Source organism: Mus caroli, chromosome 2 (genome assembly GCF_900094665.2).
Source record: "Mus caroli chromosome 2, CAROLI_EIJ_v1.1, whole genome shotgun sequence".
In the NCBI taxonomy this organism is placed as follows: domain Eukaryota; kingdom Metazoa; phylum Chordata; class Mammalia; order Rodentia; family Muridae; genus Mus; species Mus caroli.
This window is the reverse complement of record NC_034571.1, coordinates 113,197,233-113,217,019: the sequence shown is the minus strand read 5'-3', so window position 1 is coordinate 113,217,019 and position 19,787 is coordinate 113,197,233. Positions and strand designations below refer to the sequence as shown.

Genomic DNA, 19,787 nt, shown 5'->3' with positions numbered 1-19,787 from the left:
TGTAGACCAGGCTGGCCTCGAACTCAGAAATCCGCCTGCTTCTGCCTCCCGAGTGCTGGGATTAAAGGCGTGCGCCACCACACCCGGCTCATTGCTGCTTCTTAACTATAATTTTGCTACTGTTATGAATCATAATGTAAATATCTGATATGCAAGATATCTGATATTTGACCCCTGTGGGAGTCATTTGACCCCAAAGGGGAGTGCGACCCACAGGTTGCGAACTGCTGCTCTGGCTTCACACTTTTCTGACAGGTAACAAACAGGCAGAGAAGAGCAGTTGCTGGCCTTTATTTTCAGTTGTCTCAGAGAGAGGGACGAGAGAGGCCCACTTCATGCTCAAACCTGACCCTGGTCCTTTCTCCTGTTTGACTCTTACTTGTTTTAGTGCTCACAAAGGAACTGCATGTAAACGGGCATACCTTGTTTTCATGACCGGAGTCCAGCATGACTGTGCTTCAACCTTCTTCACTGTTCTGTCTCCATTCCATTTTGATTCCTGGAAATATTTGTCTTGTTTTCACATTTAATGTCCTTTTTTTTTTTTTTTCTTTTTCTCCTTTTTTGTTTTTTACACATTTGTTGGAGGAAGCACATTAAGGCATGGTTTGATTAACAGTACCACCTGGAAGTCTAGAATTATCTCTGAAAGTTCTCTTCTTTCATTTTTTTTTTTTCCCAGTGCTGGGATTAGACCCAGAGCCCACATATGCTATGCAAGTGTTGTACCCAGCTCAGATGTCTTGTTTTGTCTAGCTGTATAGTCTAGGTTAGCCTCAAATTTGCAACAAATCCTCCTGCCTCAGGCTCTCAAATGGGGAGAATATAATTCTGTGTCACCACAGTGACTTCTTTCATCTTCTCACTAGAACCTTTGATGGATGGAGCCTGGCATCCAAGGCTAGGATTAATGTCATGCACCAAACCCAGCCAAGTCAGAGTTCGACTTAGCAACTATTTCTAGAATTTTTTCAGCTCTTTTAGTGACAGCTTTTAAACCATCAATCTTTTTGTTTTGTTTTTTTGTTTTTCAAGACAGGATTTCTCTGTGTAATCCTGGCTGTCCTGGAACTTGTTCTGTAGACCAGGCTGGCCTTGCACTCAGAGACCCACCTACTTCTGCCTCTCAAATGCTGGAATTAAAGATGTGCTCCTCCACCACCTGGCAACCATCAACCTTTTATTGTAATGTGAAAGATTGGCTCAGACTGGCTATATATAGCTGAGCTACCCCAGAGCTCTGGATCCTCCCGCCTCTCCCACCAGATACTGGGACTACACACCCATACCACCAGGACTGGCTCAAAACAGTTAATCTTATAATCAGTAGAGTTGCTTCAAGGAGGCAGATTTCTCTGACTCATTTTGTAGATAACACATTTTTTTGGTTCCTTAAATAGTATTTATTTACTTAGTCAGGTTTTTGCAAAATGGTACCAAGTTTTGGGAAAGGTCAGTTATGTTTATAAATGGAGCTGAGCTTTGTCAGGACTTGTGTGTGTTCTTCTTGGGTTTGCTTTGGTTTTCATTCTTGAGTAAGGATCCTGCTTATATAATTAAACTGCCAGATTATTTTTACATCTTATTTTACTAGGAAGGGTGTATTACTTATATAGATCATTATGAAATTTAAAAAAATATTCTCATTTGAAAGTGACATCCATCTTGCAAGATTATAAAAAAATAAGTAAAAAAGTATTAGGGAATCGTAATGATGGGCAGAAGACAAGAATATTAGGAATGCACTGTAAGAAGTAGTATACCAAGAGTGTTTGAATTTAAAGAAGGTGAAATAGCTCTCGATGGATGAATAGCTCTCAGGGATGGCTTTGTGAAGCAGTGCCAGTCAGTGTAGTCTTTAAAGGCTGTGAATGTGGAACTGAGGAGGTCAGTCTCTATGATTGAAGTACTTAAAAGTGAGTGATGAAACTTTTACTAGTTTCATAAAATAAACACTAATTGGGTTTTATTTGATTACTGAATCTATCAAATTAATTGAGATCTGTGTTTTGCCAGTGACTGTTGAAGTAAAGGGTCCCTATGAATACCTTACTCTTGAAGACTACCCACTGATGATTGTAAGTCAACATGTCTTTTTAACCTTGTCAGTAAATTAATATGAAATTGTCTGTTTTGTAGCAGTATCAAGGATTTTCCCAGTGCCATTCAGAAAATGCTACTTGAGGTTTTGGTGTTAACTTTTTAAATTAGATTTTCTTATTTGACATTAGGGGTGTAAGTGTTTTGCCTGTTCCGATTGTGTACTATATGAGAACCTCGTGCCAGCAGAGATTAGACAAAGTCATTGGGGATATCCCCTTGAACTACAGTTAAGGCTATTGTGAGCCCCTATGTGCATGCTGGGAACTCAGTCCAGGTCCTCTGCAAGAGCAGCAGTTGTTCCTAACCACTGAGACACCTCTCCAGCCCCTAACTTCTTACTAGATAGTGACCTTGAGAGAGTGTGTGTAGTCCTGTGGGACCCCTTTATCTGTAGGATGAAAATGTCATGACTTGTGGCCTGGAGAATCTCAGTAGCCCCCTCACAGCTTACATTTGGGCTCTAGAACAGTGTATACCCAGCTGTGGGCCCATTCACAGTGAGCATGCAGACTGCATAAGCCTGTGCTGAGGACCTTGTCTGTTTGCAGACTTGTGTTCATGATTCCGCTCTCTTCCTTGCCTTTAGTAGTTTTCCTCTTCAGTTGTGTTTCTTGAGTCATGACTCTGCACCCCAGCTTGTCAGGTCTCTGCTATCTTCACTGCTGTCTTCACTTTATCACTGAATTCTGAGCTAAAAAGGCCCAGTCAGTGCAAGGAGCAGGCACTTTTGAGGACAGTCATTTCTGTAGTCTGCCTCTAGACTACATCATTCTAGATCTAGACTAGATCATTCTTTCTTATTTATTAGTGTTACATGCTAGAGAGACAGTTATTTTTCGAAGAGAAGGTAGAGACTGTGTGAGGTTTTTATAGTTATTGTATGCTGATTTTAAATCTGAATATTTTGTTCTTGGCTCTAATTCTGCTTTTTATTTCATTCCCAATTGGATAACAGTTTTTCATGGTGATGTGTATTGTGTACGTACTGTTTGGTGTTCTCTGGCTGGCATGGTCTGCTTGCTACTGGAGAGATCTCCTGAGAATTCAATTTTGGATTGGTGCTGTCATCTTTCTTGGAATGTTTGAGAAAGCTGTGTTTTATGCAGAATTTCAGAATATCCGATACAAAGGAGAATCTGGTATGTTTTAAAAGGTGCCATTTTAAAATTTTTGTTTATTTTGTGTACATGTGTGGGTCCCTGTGCATGGCATGCCTGTGGAGGTCAGAGACCAACATGTGGGAATCAGGTCTCTTTTCACCATGTGTGTCCTGGGGATTGAACTCAGGTTGTCAGGTTTGACATTAGGGACCTTTATCTACTGAACCATCTTACCAGACCCAAATTTCCCCCCCTCCTTTAAGTTTTATATTTTTAAATGATCTATATGTGGGTGGGTGGATGGTATGTTACATGCATTACATGCACATAAGTGCAGGTTCCTATGGAGCCAGAGGGATCAGATCCCCAGGGAACCAGAGTGGCAGTTTTGGGTCACCCAGGTGTAGGTGTTGGACAACAAACTCAAGTCCTTTGCAAGAGCACTACAAACTCGTAACTGCTGAATCATGCATCTCTCCAGCCCCAAATTCGCCCTTTTTTGATGCTGGATGCGATGCATACCAGCTTCTCTCAAGTCAGTAGTGGTTACATAGGTCTGCCTTTCAGTTACTTTTACAATGACCAAAGCAGAGTCATTGCCATTGTGACGTTTCCTTTTAATCTTGGATTTCAGGAGTACAAAATTTTTGTATGATGCAAAAATAATTGTATTGAAACACAGAAAAGTGGCCCTTTAGGGAACGATTATCATATTTCTTAAAACTCAGTTGTGGTTGAAAGAAAACATGGCCAATTTAATTGTAAGATGCCACTGATTTCAAGACACGTAGATATTTGCACCAGGGTGTTCAAGGGTGCATCTAAGACCTGGTAAAATACAGTAATACAAGAAAATGGGGAGGTTCTTAGGGTTTAGTAAGGTTGATTGGTAATTATAAAAATATTTGGTATGGTAGTTTATTAAAATAGTTTTAATTTCCTCTCTGACTGTTACTAATCATTGTTGCAAGATATGCTAATAAGGTGTTCCCTGGGTCTTTGAAGAGACTTGAAAACAGATGTAAAGTTGAAAACTATGCACATACACTAGGATATATGTGTGTGCTTTTCTGTGTATAGCCATAGTTCAGTTTGGAAGGAAAAAAAAAAGGCAGAGAAATTTCCCTTGATACTACAAACTTTCTGTACAGGGTAAGAGAGTCGGCTAAGGTTTTAGGGAAGTTGGATGAGTTGATGAATTTAGCACACCTAGACTGTTGTGCATATACCTGAGGTCGTTAGTGACATTAGCCATATGCTTATAGAAATTGTACAAGAGATGTTCTCTCTGTAGTAGGTCTGGTACTGTGTTCATTCTGAAAAGTAGTAGAGACCTACATTCTAGTACTTGGATTATGCATTTGGTTGAAACTGGAGTATAGTGCTGTCTCTCTTTCTTTCATAGTCCAGGATGCCTTGGTCCTTGCAGAGCTGCTCTCAGCAGTAAAGCGCTCACTGGCTAGAACCCTGGTCATCATAGTCAGTCTGGGATACGGCATAGTCAAGTGAGTATCTGCTTCTGAATGAAACGCTGATTCGGCTGAAACATGCTGACTAGACAGTGCTGGTTCTGAGAAGGTTGATGAAAGAAGTAGTGATCTAGGAAAACATGTCTGAAGTTTTGTAGCAGTTTAAGTGTTAGAAATGCTACTTTTTATCTTCCTAAAAACTCACAGTGCATCTGCAGAAAGATTGCAGTGGAGCAAATAATGTAGAAAACCAAACTTTTACAGTGAATTCAGTCGGTGACCATGTGAAGTTTTTGCAAATTAAATTTATAAAAATATTTATTTTATGTTTATGGGTGGTGTGTGTGTGTGTGTGTCTGTCTGTCTTTGTGTGAGGATACCTGGAACTGGAGTTTCATATGATTGTGAGCCACCATGAAAATGCTGGGAATCAGACTCAGGGTTCTGCAGGATTACAAGTGCTCTAAACTATTGAACATCTCTCCATCCCACAAACAAGATTTTTCTGTGGAAAGAATACTCTTACTATAATTGTTTAAAATTTAAAAATTTTTTTTAGTTAAAAAAAAAAAAACCAAAAAACCTTTGACCCTGTCTGAAAAAAAAACAAAAAGCAAACAACGAAAATTACTGCAATGTGCAGTGCTCCTTGTGGTGTACTTATCACCGCCATATACCTGGCCCTCACTGTTGTAGCCCCTGCTATACAAGTGGAAAATTTGGGGTTTACAGTTGTGGAGGAAGAGAACACAAACAAAATTGAAATAAATGAGTTAAATATCTAATACACAGTGAAAGGTACTGTAGTTCACAGGAAAGGGCGTGAGGAATGCCAGGCAGGAGTTGGATCTTGGAGGCCCAGGAGAGCTGCACTTAGTGGCACCCAAGCCAAGTTCTGAGTAAAGCAGGGGGGCTGTCAGTCCACCTAGAGAAAGATTCTGAGGTGTGATTGGATCCCGTGCGTGCTTGGAAGGTGGAACAGTGGAGTTTCATGATAGTCACCTGTGGGATGTGAAAGAGAAGAGAAACTGGAGATGAGGCCAACTTCTGGTCTGCTCCCAGGGCAGGAAAGAATCGCCATTTCCTTAAGTCAAGGAAGATCAAGGAATTGGCTTGGCACAATGGCAAGGTTAGGAGGTTGGCTAGTGGAGTGAGGCCAGGGCCAAGGTAGAAGTTTGATAGTCATCGAGATGTAAGTATTACTTAAGTCATGACACTGTACATGGTTACTAAGGAAGTGAGTCTGGAGAGAGGGTCAGAGACTGGGGGTTTGGGTATATTCTGTTATTCAACTGTCAATGCCATGGAGAAGAGTAGCAGAGGAAACTGAGTAATGGTTGAAGGCAAGAGGCAAACTGAAGACAGTGTTCCAAGGAAGCGTTCTTAGTGGAATCAGATGATCAGAGAGGTGGGGTAAGAGGACTGAGAATCAACTATTGGTTTAATTAATGAAGAGTGTTAATGACCATAGCAAGGACAATTTGGGGGAAGTAGTAGTGACAGAAGCTATCTCTTGAGTTAGAGACTAGGAGAGGGATAGTTCAAAGACACTTTAGAATAAGAGTTTAATGGCTAAAGTTTTGTTTAAATATTTAAATGCCTTCTATGTGTGATAAAGATTTCTTGAATGTTGAACTTACAAGAGCATGTATGGAGGGCAATCTGTTTTGGTTTTCTCCTTCATCCATGTGGATTCTGGGGATTAAACTCAAATTAGCAGCCTTGGCCACGAGTTCATTTATCTGCTGAGCCATCTTGCTAGTTGCATGGTTTTTTTTTTTTGTTTGTTTGTTTTTAACGTCTTTGTCTTATAAAAAACAAATACAAATAGTTACATTGTTTATATTTTTTACTAGCTAGTGTGAAAGGATGGAAAATGAGTGATATGTGCATGGAGTGGAACTAGCCATAGACTGGTTGTTGTTAAGACTGGATGACGGGCTTTTTTATATTGTTGAATGTTTCAAATTTCTCATATCTGTGTGTATATGTGTATGTATGTGTGTGTGTCAGTGAGTGTGTGTGTATATATATGTGTGTATTGTGTGTATATGTGTATGTGTGTGTGTCAGTGAGTGTGTGTGTATGTGTGTATTGTGTGTGTATATGTGTATGTGTGTGTCAGTGAGTGTGTGTGTGTATGTGTGTATTGTGTGTGTGTCAGTGAGTGTGTGTGTGTATGTGTAAGTGTGAATGTTTGTGAGGGTGTGTGTAACAAGGGACCAGATCTTGTTCTAGTATTTCTTGTCATCATTTATAACCAGTCAGGAGTAGTTTTTTTTTTTCCTTTCAGGAGCATGTTATTCCCGATCGGTGCTCTGTCCTATTTGCCTCCGGAGCTGTTACTTCGTATGTTACTGGTCTTGCTGCTTCTGTAATCAGTCGGCTGTCTCTTTGCTTCCTTTTTAGGCCTCGCCTTGGAGTCACTCTTCACAAGGTTGTGGTGGCAGGGGCACTTTATCTTTTATTCTCTGGCATGGAAGGAGTCCTCAGAGTTACGGGGGTCAGTATTGTTTAGAATGAATTACTTACTTATTTTTTTCTTGTCTGAGTTTTTGTGGTCGATTAGTGTCCTATTTCTAACTTGAGTCAGTGAGTGGGTGATAGTGGGCTGCTCTTGTTGCCCATGGGCTCTGACTTCCAATAGACAGATTGAGGTTGGGCATCCTTTTCTTGAGTGAAGTGTGAAGGGAGCAGAAGTGTTTCACATTTCAGAGTTTTTTGATTGTAGAATGTTTGCATAGCTCCTTTTGGTTGAGCATCCTTTAATCTAAAAATTCAACATCCTAAAATTTAAAATCTATAAACTTTCTGCATTGTTGTGGGCTTGGGGTTTTGAATTAGGGATGCTCATCTTGTATAATGCAGATTTTCTGATCTCATACATTAGAGCTTGATAAATTTAGTATATGAGGTGTGATTATCTTCTTTCCACCTACCTTCAGATTGGTAATTATTTTTTTCCCCAATTTACTAACTCATCTAATCAAAAACAACAGTGTTCTCTGTTTACCCAGAACTTAAGATTTGAAAACTTAAATGCAATTAAGTTTTACACAGTCCATTGCCAGGGAAGAAGTAGGCTTCCTGGGCCATTTCAGTTATTTTATTTGGTTTAAAAAAAATCAGTTTTTTTATAACCCATTAGATTCAAGTGCTAGGCTCTGTACACTTGGCTTTGCCCTTAGTAAAACTGAGTGCATTTAGTTTTGCGACAGTTCCCTTTCCATACAGTCCTTCATAATTGTAACTTGTTTTTCAAACCACACTGTCCCGTGCCCTGGCCTCTGAGTACAGTCTCTTTAGACATTGAGCAGTTCTAACCCTCTGTCAATTTCACTTTCTCTCCTTTACCATTACTATAGTATTTTTCTTACTCATTGGCTCTGATAGTAAGCCTGGCCCTCTCTGCAATTGATGCCTGTATTATTTTATGGATATCCTTTAATAATTCTCTGGTGATTGGGTTGTTAGAATTATATACAAAACATCTTAGATACAAATTTATAGAAACTAAGAATGCTGTTTTGTGGAAAGATCATTACTTATATTTTAAACTATTATTAGTAACATTTTGCTATGTTATTCTGAGAATCAATAATTCTTAGTATGTTAATGATGCAATAATTATTTAAAATGTGAGAGATACCTTTTTAAGATTTTAGTCTAATAAACACAAGGGTTTTTTATGGTGTCCTCACATGGAAACTCTGTGGTAGAATTCTCAGCAGTTTTGGTGAGTTGAGAATAATTGACAATTTGTATGAATCGTTTATAGCTGCATGCTCTCTGCAGGTGTAGAAGAAGGGAGAAGTGTTTGCTAGGAGCTAGCCCTTGTGCTTTGCTTGGGTTCACGTGTAGACCGATTCCTGCTTACTGTATAAATGCAGAACCATGTGCTGGTCTCTCCTCCTGTTCTGTTCATCTTTTTTCATCCTCTTTTTCTTTGTCTGCAGGCCCAGACTGATCTTGCTTCCTTGGCCTTTATACCCTTGGCTTTCCTAGACACTGCCCTGTGCTGGTGGATATCCTTCTCATTGGCTTGTTTGGTGGCCATTTTCTCCCCTTGGAGATGGGCTTCCATTAATCTTTCTGTTGATTTCTCCTTGGTCTGGGAAATGGTTTATTTTATATGAGAATGGCCTGAGGGCTCAGGTAAGCAGTTCCGTTTGTTTTTGTATTGTCGTTCTTAAAATCACAGAATTTGGTTGCTAAGCACAAGATAAAAATGCCCTCTCTTTTTAAAATGGACCTTGATTTTGGGTTTGTTCTTTGTGTTAGAATCATTGGCTGCTCAGATCTTGCTCTTTCTTCTAGTCTCTAGCAATTAGGAAATTCTTTGACACCCGTGAAAAGAATTTGATTCCTAAGATGTGCTTAGGAACTGTTTAAGGGGGTTGGTCCTCCCTGTCTCATAACTAGGAAGGCAGGTTTCAGCCCCTGAAGGGTGAGTTTGTTCTTTTACCTGCCTCTCACTCTTCAGAACAAATGTTGATTCAGTCACAAAGTGACAGCAGATAAACAGGTTTCTATTCCTGTTCCTTAAACATTTGTGTTGTAGGGAGTTGACCTCTTGGGTTCAGGTTTTTGGAATTTATCTTATACAGTATTTTAAATTTGGTTTGTCTTTATATGTATGAGCATATATGTGCAATCGTGCAACATTTTCGTTCTGATAGGTTGTAATGGTTGTAAAAAGCATAATAGGAGTGGGGTGATGGTGGTTGCACATTTCTAATCCCAGCACTGGGGAGGCAAAGGCAGGCAGATCTCTGAGTTCAAGGCCAGCCTAGTCTACAGAATGAGCTCCAGGACAGCCAGGGCTACACGGAGAAATCCTGTCTCAAAGGGAAAAAAAAAAAGGATAATAAGAATAAAATTATAATTTTGCAAATTTTAGTAGATTGCCATAGAGCAAAAAAGACTGAAACCTCAGGTGTCTGGGTCCAGATCAGTATCTGCTAAGTACCGTGATCCCTGAGTTCTGGGAGCCGGAGAATAAGGTGGGCTTAGAATCTGGGAGAGCTCTGACAGGCACAGTGAGCTCCAGCTCCCTTCATTTTTCTTACTTTTTTTTTTTTCTTCAAGATTTTAGTCTAGCCGGGCAGTGGTGGCGCATGCCTTTAATCCCAGCACTTGGAAGGCAGAGGCAAGTGGATTTCTGAGTTTGAGGCCAGCCTGGTCTACAGAGTGAGTTTCAGGACAGTCAGGGCACACAGAGAAACCCTGCCTTGAAAAAAACAAACAAACAAAAAAAGATTTAAATTTTAATTGCGAGTATATGTATGCATTTTGCACATGAGTACATTGCCTGCAGAGGCCAGAAAAGGGATGCTAGATCCCCTTGATCTGGAGTTGCCAGCTGTTGTGAGCTGCCTGATGTGAGAGCTGGGAATCCTAGCCCTGGTTGTCTGCTAGAGCACTATGTAATCCTAACTGCTGAGCCAGCTCTCCAGGCCCTTTGTAATTTATTTTTAAAATTTTATTTGTTGAGGTGGGGAATGCATGCTATAGTGCACATATGAAGGCCAGAGGATGTCTTCCTAGGAAGTTCTGTCTTCACCTCACCTTATATGACTTCTGGGGATGGAACTCAGCTTTTCAGGCTGGATTGCTGGGTGGCAAGCATCTCTACGGCTGAGCTTTCTCAGCCCCAGTGCCTTCATTTTTCTGATTGCACCTCTGATACTTAGGCATGAGAGCAGCGTCATCTGTGGTACTCATCTTTTGTCTTCTTCCCGTAGGAGCTCCTACTTGGGACTAAAGTTCTTAAAATGAAGCCTCTCCTGGGATCCTCAGACAGTTGTTGGGTCCTCTTACGTAGCTCACAGTAGTGTGGGCAGCTGGTGGTGCTACTTGAGGACTGAGTATAGGACTCTGGAAAGCTGTGGGCACAAGTGTGATCATGATTAGCTACCGTGGATTAGCTGGGTCCGAGGAGGACAGGAATACCCACTTAAACCAATGGTGTTGACCTGCCCTGTGCATGTTACTCACTTTATCATCTCCATGGTGGCTTTCATCGTTTACAGTTTCTCTAGCAAGCCTATATTTTTCCTTGTTTCCATGTATTTTTCCTCTTATTTCTTCATTCTCATCCTCATTCTGTAATTTTTTCTGTCTTACTGAAATAATTATTTTCTTATTAAGCATGGTGAGGTTGTAGTATTTGTGAGAATAAGTGAAAATAAGAGCTTGTAAGTCTCTAGGTCTGTAACTTTACAAGTATGCTCCTAGATCCTAAACCAGAGGATTAATGTACTTACCATTTTGAATGTTCAATTCCTTGACTTGCAAACACATATTCATTAGCTTAACTCAAACCATGAAGCTATTAAAACTTCGGAGGAACATTGTAAAGCTCTCTTTGTACCGACATTTCACCAATACGCTTATCTTGGCAGTGGCAGGTAAGTTTGGAATGTTTTAAATGTCACATCATGATCCTGTGGTTTCTTTTAGAACAGAAATTATTTTTATTTGTTATTTGTATGGTATTTTGTCTGCGCGTGTCTGTGCACCACATCTGTACCTGATGCAGAGCCAGGAGAGGGTATGGAATCCCCGGTAATTGAAGTTATGGACAGTTGAGAACCTCCATGTGGGTGCTAGCAACTGAACCTGGGTTCTCTGAAAAAGCAGTCAATGCTCTTAACTGCTAAGCCACAACAGAAATTCTTAGCCTGAGCAGTCCATTGGTTGTTAGAGAAAGTCTTGTTTTCCATTCAAGGAAAGCAGTCATAGTTCTGGTACTTTAAAATATTTATGATCTTTTTTAAAAAAAAGATTAAGAGTGGGAGAGATGGCTCTGCCAAATGCTTTCTGTGTAAGTGTAAGGACAGATTTGGTCCTCATATGCAGAAGGCAGGTGTGGGGTTAGGGAGGTGGCTTAGTAGATAAAGTACTGCCATACAAACATGAAGACCTTAGCTCAGATCCCCGGACCCATGTAAAGAGCCAGGCATGGTGGCAATCCTAATGCTAGGAAAGTGGAAACAGGAGAGTTTCCGGAGCCCGTTGCTCAGTTAGTCTTCTCTAATTGGTTATCTATGAGGCTATCCAATTTCAGTGAGAGATACTTCCTCAAACAGTAAGTTAGAGGAGGAAAAAATTATTTTGATAATGTTGATAAAAGCCATGTATTCTATTAGCTATTGTTCTAATTCCTAGGGTTTCTGAAGTAGCCAGATGATAAAGACATAATGATTGCAAAACTGTATTTACAGACAATGTTAGCAATAGTATGTATTATGGGCCTTGCTGATGGTAGGTGTTTAATAAATTTATATTGAAAATAACTAAGTGATTGTAGTGTTTTGTGGTCGGGAATATGGAATTGTTTTATCCAAGATCAGTGAATATAATTGGGGTATAAACTGCCATTCATGTTCTGACCAGGTTTTTCATTTCCTGCTAGCGTCTATTGTGTTCATCATCTGGACGACCATGAAGTTCAGAATAGTGACTTGCCAATCGGTAAGTTATAAATACATCCAATAGTGAATATGATCATGTTGATGATATTATAGTCCATGATTCTTAGAAGGTGTAAGAGTTTAGGGCTTGGATTCTACTCCTACATAGTCTGTGCTAGGACTGTTTGTTTGTGTGTTTGTTTATTTATTGGTCCTAGGGATTGAACCCAGGCCCTTTTGTATTCTAGGCAGGAGCTTTGCCACTAAGCCATACCCCCAACCTCTATTGATATGTTTTATATGATCATGCTTATCATAGAAGAGAATTTGTGGATGGTACCAACAGCCTGTCATATTGCAAGCTTGCCTTAATTCATACTCTCAGGCAGTGCTGAGCACCATGTGAGAATGATGCAAATCGGAGTAAAGCTGTGATCAGACAGACACTGCGGGCTGTAGGATTTCTGTGGACATAGGCAGTGCCCTCTTTTGGTTACACTGATAAACGACAAAAGACAATTATAAAATTGGCAGTAGGACCAGGCATGATGGCATACACTTTTAATCCTAGCAGGGGGATTAGAAATTTAGCTTAAACTGGGTGTCATGGTGCATACCTTTATTTTCAGCACTTAGGATTCAGAGACAGGCAGAAATCTGAGTTAGAGGCCAGCCTGGTTCCTCATACATATTATAATTTAAAAATTAGCATCCAAATGTTGCTTTCCCTGAGGATTCTGGGAGCTGTGCACCTTGACAGGAACTCTGCAGTGTGCTGGCACCTTTGCTCTAGCCACAGTAAGTATGACAAAGAAAGAAACTACTTTTTCCCCAAGTTGATAGTCCTGGTACTTGCCTGGTGTCTAGCACAGTAGCCTTTGGTAAACACAGCTTCAGTGTATAAATAAGGGATTTTTGTTCTCTACCGAGGGGTTGTGAACAGTGATAGTCTACATACAGTGGTGTACATTTCCCTCTTCTGCAGGACTGGCGGGAGCTGTGGGTAGATGATGCCATTTGGAGATTGCTGTTTTCCATGATCCTCTTTGTCATCATGATTCTCTGGCGGCCATCAGCAAATAACCAGAGGTACTTGGACTCTCTTTATTTATCCTGCTGCCAGAATGAGCACTGTCAGAGAGGGGTGGCCTATGAGGGAAGCTGTGAGGACTGTGTTGCATAGTGGAGATGGGTAGACACACTTCTTCACGTCTTCTTTTACCTTGCTTTGTAGTTCTTGAAAGGAGCAGTAGGCACAAGACATCCCAAGACTAAGTTCTCAGAACAAAGGAGATTTATTTGCTCCAGAGGGACACAGGGCAGGGGATAAGAGACAAAGACAGGAGATAGAGGTGGGGGGGTGGGGGTTGGGGGCAGAGAAGGATAAGGGAACAAAGGAGAAGGAACAAGGATATTTTTCCTGGATGACTGCACCTGTATAGAGAAGAGACAGGTGTGGCTCCTAGGAAAATAGTAGTATATAAAGGTCAAAGAGGAAACCCCATGTTAGGATGTTTTTGTTTTTGTTATTTGTTTTGATTGGACAGATTAATTAGGGTAGTCACAAGGGGGCTTTTGATTGCTGGACTTCAGTACTTTGATAGCCAGACCTTGGTAGTTAGCTTCAGGAGGAGGAAGTAGCTAAATAAGGGACTAGAACTTGGTTACCAGCGGTAGGAATGCAGTCTAACACTGTAATTAAGGAAGAGGGAAGGCTGGCCAGAGCCATGTTTGTCATGCTCTGGCCTACTAGAGCTCTTCAGGTCTGGCATCCTGTCTCTCTTATGTCTGTGAGCCTTAGTTTCCTGTTTTATAGTTGCTTAGGTCTGTTTCAACTCTGACAGCATCTTAGACTACAAATGATTGGTTTAGGTAAATACAAGAGAAAATAGTTGAGAATCTTTCTGTAGGCCTTGTCTAGCTTATGGTGATGATGGGGTGAGATGAAAGTCTGTTACTAACTCTGGAGTTCAGGTCATCATTTAATGGTATTTGTTTAGTGCAGGCAAATCCTGGCTAGGAGCTGCCCCATCTCAGCACCCACACCTTTGTTCCTGTTCTTTTTCCCCCCTCTCATATTTAGATGATTAAGAGCTCATGTTAAACCACATAATCCAAAAGGGGGAGAGTAAGAACTTAATAATCAGATATGCAAATAAAAACTGGGAAAGAAAACAAGTGAAAGTAGCTTTGCTGTGTTTTTAAAGTACACTCTTACTGTGTTCACTCAGAAAAAAAGTGAAGTAATAGAGAAAATAAAAGGAAGCTGAAACAGTACTGGTAGGGAGGAATGTATAGCTTTGGGGGCCTCTAGTATCTGTCCTTAGTTTGTTACTCTTTAGCTCTAATTAGGTTTAAAGGTTCCTTTCCTTTTTCTTTAAAGGTTTCCGCATTACTGTCTTGCTTTCTTTTCCCAACATTGCCTGCATTCTTTATAACTTCATGTTAATTGCTTAGTTATGCTAATGGTGTTAAATATAAGAAGAATTAAACCTAAGATAGGGTATAATAATGCCCTGTATATTGATGATGTACTCCAATATCCCCTTGTCCTGTTCCTCCCCACCCTGTTGTGTGACAGAATATTTCCTTGGAAAACACATCTACCCACCCCAGATAGGAAGCAACAGACCAATGTACAGATGCTACAAAACCACTTTGGTGAACCAATGAGTTTTATTGGGGTTATTTATTTACAAGAATCTGAGTGAAGGGTTACTTACAGAAGCAGAAATGATTCAAAGACAGCTGCATCACCAAAGCCACCCAGCATGGGTGTTAGCTCACAAAGCTGGGGACCTGGAGCACTGCACAGCCTGCAGGTAGCTCTACAGGTTGAAGAGTGTCCTTTCCATGTGGTTCAGTTGCTCTAACCCTCTTCCAGGTAGCATGGATGGTTTTTCTTCTTCTAGGCAGCTGGTCTGGTCTCAGAATCTTTGTCCCTTACCTTGTCTGAGAGTCTTCTTTTGTAGCTTGGCTGAATCTTTTTTGCAGCTCAGCTTTCAATATCTGAGAGGGACTCTAAGGTTTTATTGCTTACTTTGGTAGGAAGGGTTTTAGTGAATCTGATTGGTTTCAGGAACTTGTAGAAGCTATTTTGCATTGTTTGCCTTCCTGTTTAAGGAACTTCCCTACAGAATAGAATGTTTCACTCTTTGAGGAAACTATTAAACAACACCCCGCACACTGTTTCCTTCATTCCAGTTTTCTAAATCATATGTATTTTATTCATTTATTAGTTAATATCTGCTCTATCATTCCATACCCCAAACAAACACCCAAATATGACCCTGCACTAGCAAAGAACTCTTCTACTTTTACCAGAGAAAGTCAAGCTCCAGAGTGTGGAAGAAGAGCCCAGAAAAGACTGGGCCAGTCTCCTGCTCACTGCAAACTTACTGCTTATTGCAAGCCTGCCATCTTTCACAGGTTTAGTAATTTACTAGATAGACAAACAAAGGTCACTGCAGATAGTAGGCTCTTGTTTGCTGTTTATTTCAAAAAAAGAATAAAAGCTATCATAAGCCAAGAAAAGAGAGTCAGTGTGAGTCTGGAGGGAACCACACCAAAGCTTCTAGTTGTGTCTGCAATGTCCCCGGCAGTGCTGCTTTCCTTTGGTCAAATACATCACTGCCAAGTCTTGCCAGCTTCGGAAACCTGAACCCTGAGTTTCTGTTGGGATTCAATTACATACAGCTGTGTGGCTGACCTTACACTTAACATCCTTCCTGGTGGTCAATTTCCTAGATAGGTCAGAAGTAACATGGATATTAATTCTCATATGACATGGCCTGCAACCCACTTTTACAGACCACACTCTTTAGAGCCTAGGAAACATACCTTTAAAACCAGTACTCAAGAGGCAGGGACATGCAGATCTCTGAGTTCGAGGTCAGCCTGGTCTACAGCGTGAGTTCCAGTAATAGCCAGGGCTATACAGACAAACCTTGTTTCGAAAAGGACAAAACAACAAAATTAAGGGCCTTCTGAAGGCATGGAGATGACAGACACAGAAGTACCATGAATATACCTAACATATAACAACCAGGTTGTGGTAGGGATATCTTTAAATAAGAAACTAATCTGTCTTCTAAAACCATTGCAGTCCCAGGTCCATGGAGAGGACTCATTAGTAAAGACGCCTGTTACCACTGTGCCTGACGACCTGAGCTCAGTTCCCTCGATTCATGAGACGTGACTCCCGCCTGCACTTTGTCCTCTGACCTTCATGTGTTACTTTACCTGCACACACACACACACATACATACATACACACAAATGAATGAAAAACCATTATATAATGTTTTCATAGTTTTTGATGCTGTAACTCATTTAACCCTTTAATTTATGAGACTGGATAATTAAAAGATAATTGTGCATATCCTGTAGTATAAAAATATTGTGGCTACTAGTAAACCCATTTCTTCCTTAGGCAGCCTTTTGGCATAATTGTTACACCTTAAGGATTCTTTAACTCACCCTCTAGTTGCATTGGTTATCAAAATGTATGTTATAATTAGATTTTGTAGTATCTTGTATTAAACTATGGTTATGCTAGATTTAAGGTAGTTGCTCTCCTTTTTTAGGTGGTAGTACTACGGGTTGAACCTAGAGCCTTATGTAGTCTTCCTTGGCGATAATCTCTGCTTTACTTTTCATTCTTACATTGTTATGTGGGCTTGACCTTATTTGTTAACATTAAGTAGCGGCTGTGAGAGGAGACCTCTGTCTTACTCTGACTTCAGATGCTTTTCAAACACCAGCTGTGATCTTTACCAGTTAAGTTAGCCACGAGAGATTTAAAACAAATGAAAATGTTAGTGTAGATAACAAAGTGTGAAGTGCAGAGTGAGGTCAAGCCTTCTAGGGCAGCCAAGTCCCTCGGCAGTACTAAGGGGAAGGTATCCACTGGGTGGTTGACTAGGCCTTAGCCATCTCACGTGCAGACTGAGATTTTAAAATACCTGCAGCATTTAAAGTTAGGCCTTGGTTTTTGGGGGTTTTGTTGTTGTTGTTGTTGTTTGGTTGTTTTTTGTTTTTTGTTTTTTTTAACTCCACTTGAAGGCCACAGTTTTAAATTAGAGTTATTTTCTTTTGTGTGATATTTGTCTTTGAAATATATCAGGTATGGTTTTAAGTACTTCATAGTGAGTTGATTTTGTGGAGGTTTTTTTTTTTGTTTAATAAAAGACGGGGTCTCACTGTGTCATCCAGACTAGACTGGCTTTGAACTTGTATTCAGCCTCCGCCTCTGCCTCCTCCTCCCTCTTGCTGGATCACAACTGGGCTGCTCACCCTGCTTGACTATACTTCTTGGAAACTACTACTGAGTGTTCTGACTGTTGTTCTCTTGTCTCCATTTGTACGTGAGGACAATAAGTAACTTGTCTAAAGTCATAGTAGTGCGTGGCCCATGCTATCCTGCTACTCAGCTGATGATACAGGCATTTAAGGACTTTGTGAAGGGGAGGAAGCATTGCAGTTGCACTTTCAACAGAAGTTCTGTGATGTTCCAAGAGAGACTGCTCCCTTGTGGACTCCTCCTGTTCCTGTTTTGTCAGGTTTGCCTTCTCGCCGTTGTCAGAGGAAGATGAGGAGGATGAGCAGAAGGAGCCGATGCTGAAGGAAAGCTTTGGTGAGCTTTGAAAGAAACTCACTGTTCTGATTTGTGCTCTTAGTATTTTTTTTTTCAAAGAAAAAAATTCTAAAAGGAAAAAAAAAAACCAAAAACCATGAGTTTATCTGTTTGGTAAAGTTAGGATAAAGAGAGAATAGCAAGGTTTAAAGGTGAACCATAGCTGGGCAGTTTGATCCTTTAAAATGCCTTTAATCCTAGCACTTGGCAGGCAGAGTCAGGTGGATTTCTGAGTTTGAGGCCAGCCTGGTCTACAAAGTGAGTTCCAGGACAGCCAGGGCTATACAGAGAAACCCTGTCTTGAAAACCAAAAAAAAAAAAAAAAAAATTCAGACAGTAAGCTTAAATCTCTGAATATGTTTTTGCTTTTGTTGCCAGTGTGAGGAGAGTTCACCAATCTATGAGGGGTTTGTTGTTTTTTCTTTCCTTTTGCAGAAGGAATGAAAATGAGAAGTACCAAGCAGGAACCAAATGGGACTAGTAAAGTAAACAAAGCAGTAAGTGGGCGCTTCCCTTCCTTCCTGATCTTGGCCTGGGCTGCGGCCCACGGTGGAACCTAGCATGGCAGTGAATTAGGCCTGGATGATGATTTTAGTACATACTACATTTCTGTGTTCCTGCACATGGGTGTGAGTGGAGTAGGCTATGAGCTGTGCCTGTGTGCAGGTCAGGCGACAACTTTCAAGAGTTGACTCTCGCTTGCCACCGTGTGAGTTCTAGTGAATGAATCCAGATCTTCCAGCTTGGCAGCAGCCCCCTTGCTGCCCTGCATTTACCTTTACCACACCCGTACTTATCCAAAGCAGTTACTGCAATCACTAGCAAGACTCTAATGACACTTTTCCCAATCTTTTTAAAAAGCAACTGCAGGGGCTGGTGAGATGGCTCAGTCGGTAAGAGCACCCGACTGCTCTTCCAAAGGTCCAGAGTTCAAATCCCAGCAACCACATGGTGGCTCACAACCATCTGTAACAAGATCTGGCGCCCNTCTGGCGCCCTCTTCTGGAGTGTCTGAAGACAGCTACAGTGTACTTACATATAATAAATAAATAAATCTTAAAAAAAAAAAAAAAAAAAAAAGCAACTGCAGTATTTGTAAGAACCCACAAAAGTAAAAGTAAAACACCTAAGTAGTTGAAGTGTTGTTGAGAAAAAGAACAAAGCAGAAGACACCACACTAATTTGGCTTCAAAATGTGGCACAGTGGGAGTGAGGAGGCAGCTTTCCTCTGTGGGTAAAGCTTCTCTGTGTAAGCATAAGGGCCTGCGTACAGATACCCAGGCCCGGCATCAAATTTCCCAGGTACCATGTGTAACCAAGATTTGGGAGGTAGAGAAAGGAACATCCTTAGTGTTTGCTGGTCAGCCCATCTAGATAATAAGAGTACTCCAGAGTCAGTGAGAAAACTTGTCTCAGAAAGTAAGGTGGGTGTGAGATGGCTCAGTGATTAAACGCTTGTGCTGCCAAGCCTGACGGCCTGAGTTTCAGTAGAGAACTGGCTCCCCCAGATTTTTCACACAACTATAAATGAATAAATACATTTTTTTAAAAAGGTGAAGAATGATTGAGAAAGGCAAATGCTTATATCTGGCCTGAGTGCACATATATTCATACATACCTGCATGTACATGAACACATAGATACTTACATGTACACAAAGTATTCCACAGGGAGCTAGAGCCACAGTTCACAGTAGAGGATGGTCAACATGTATGAGTCTCAGGTATAAATCACAGCATAACTAAAACCAACCTATAGAGCCATTGTAATCAACTGTGAGCCAGTTGGACATAGTAGAGAGCCCAAAGGGTAAGCTTACATACTTCTGGTCACCTGAATTTTGACAGAGATACTAAGGACACATAATAGGGAAAGGAAAGTTTTTTGTTTTCCAGTCAGTAGTGTGTTGAAGAAACTGGATTTCTATTCAAAATGAGTTGGAGGCTGTAGGACTATAGTTCAGTTGTAGAATACCAGCCTCATATGAATGAGGCCCTAGATTCAATCCCTAGTACTGTAAGTGGGGTGATTGTAGGGGTTGCTGATTAAGGTCTTAAATGTAAGG

General features: G+C 40.7%; 1 protein-coding gene across 2 annotated transcripts in view; it reads left to right on the top strand.

Annotated features, from left to right (window-relative positions):
- Tmem87a (transmembrane protein 87A) overlaps window positions 1–19,787 on the top strand; it is a 48,053-nt gene that overhangs the window by 22,226 nt on the left and 6,040 nt on the right. Inside the window, exons 8-17 of one of the 2 annotated variants that reach the window (XM_021182494.2) lie at window positions 2,017–2,078; window positions 3,059–3,242; window positions 4,609–4,708; window positions 7,082–7,175; window positions 8,629–8,697; window positions 10,974–11,082; window positions 12,090–12,148; window positions 13,073–13,176; window positions 17,649–17,722; window positions 18,158–18,219. In XM_021182494.2, coding sequence (XP_021038153.1) covers window positions 2,017–2,078; window positions 3,059–3,242; window positions 4,609–4,708; window positions 7,082–7,175; window positions 8,629–8,697; window positions 10,974–11,082; window positions 12,090–12,148; window positions 13,073–13,176; window positions 17,649–17,722; window positions 18,158–18,219 — 917 coding nt within the window. Of the gene's footprint in view, window positions 1–2,016; window positions 2,079–3,058; window positions 3,243–4,608; window positions 4,709–7,081; window positions 7,176–8,037; window positions 8,110–8,628; window positions 8,698–10,973; window positions 11,083–12,089; window positions 12,149–13,072; window positions 13,177–17,648; window positions 17,723–18,157; window positions 18,220–19,787 lie in introns of both variants that reach the window. The other variant, XM_021182509.2, reaches the window with a different exon arrangement.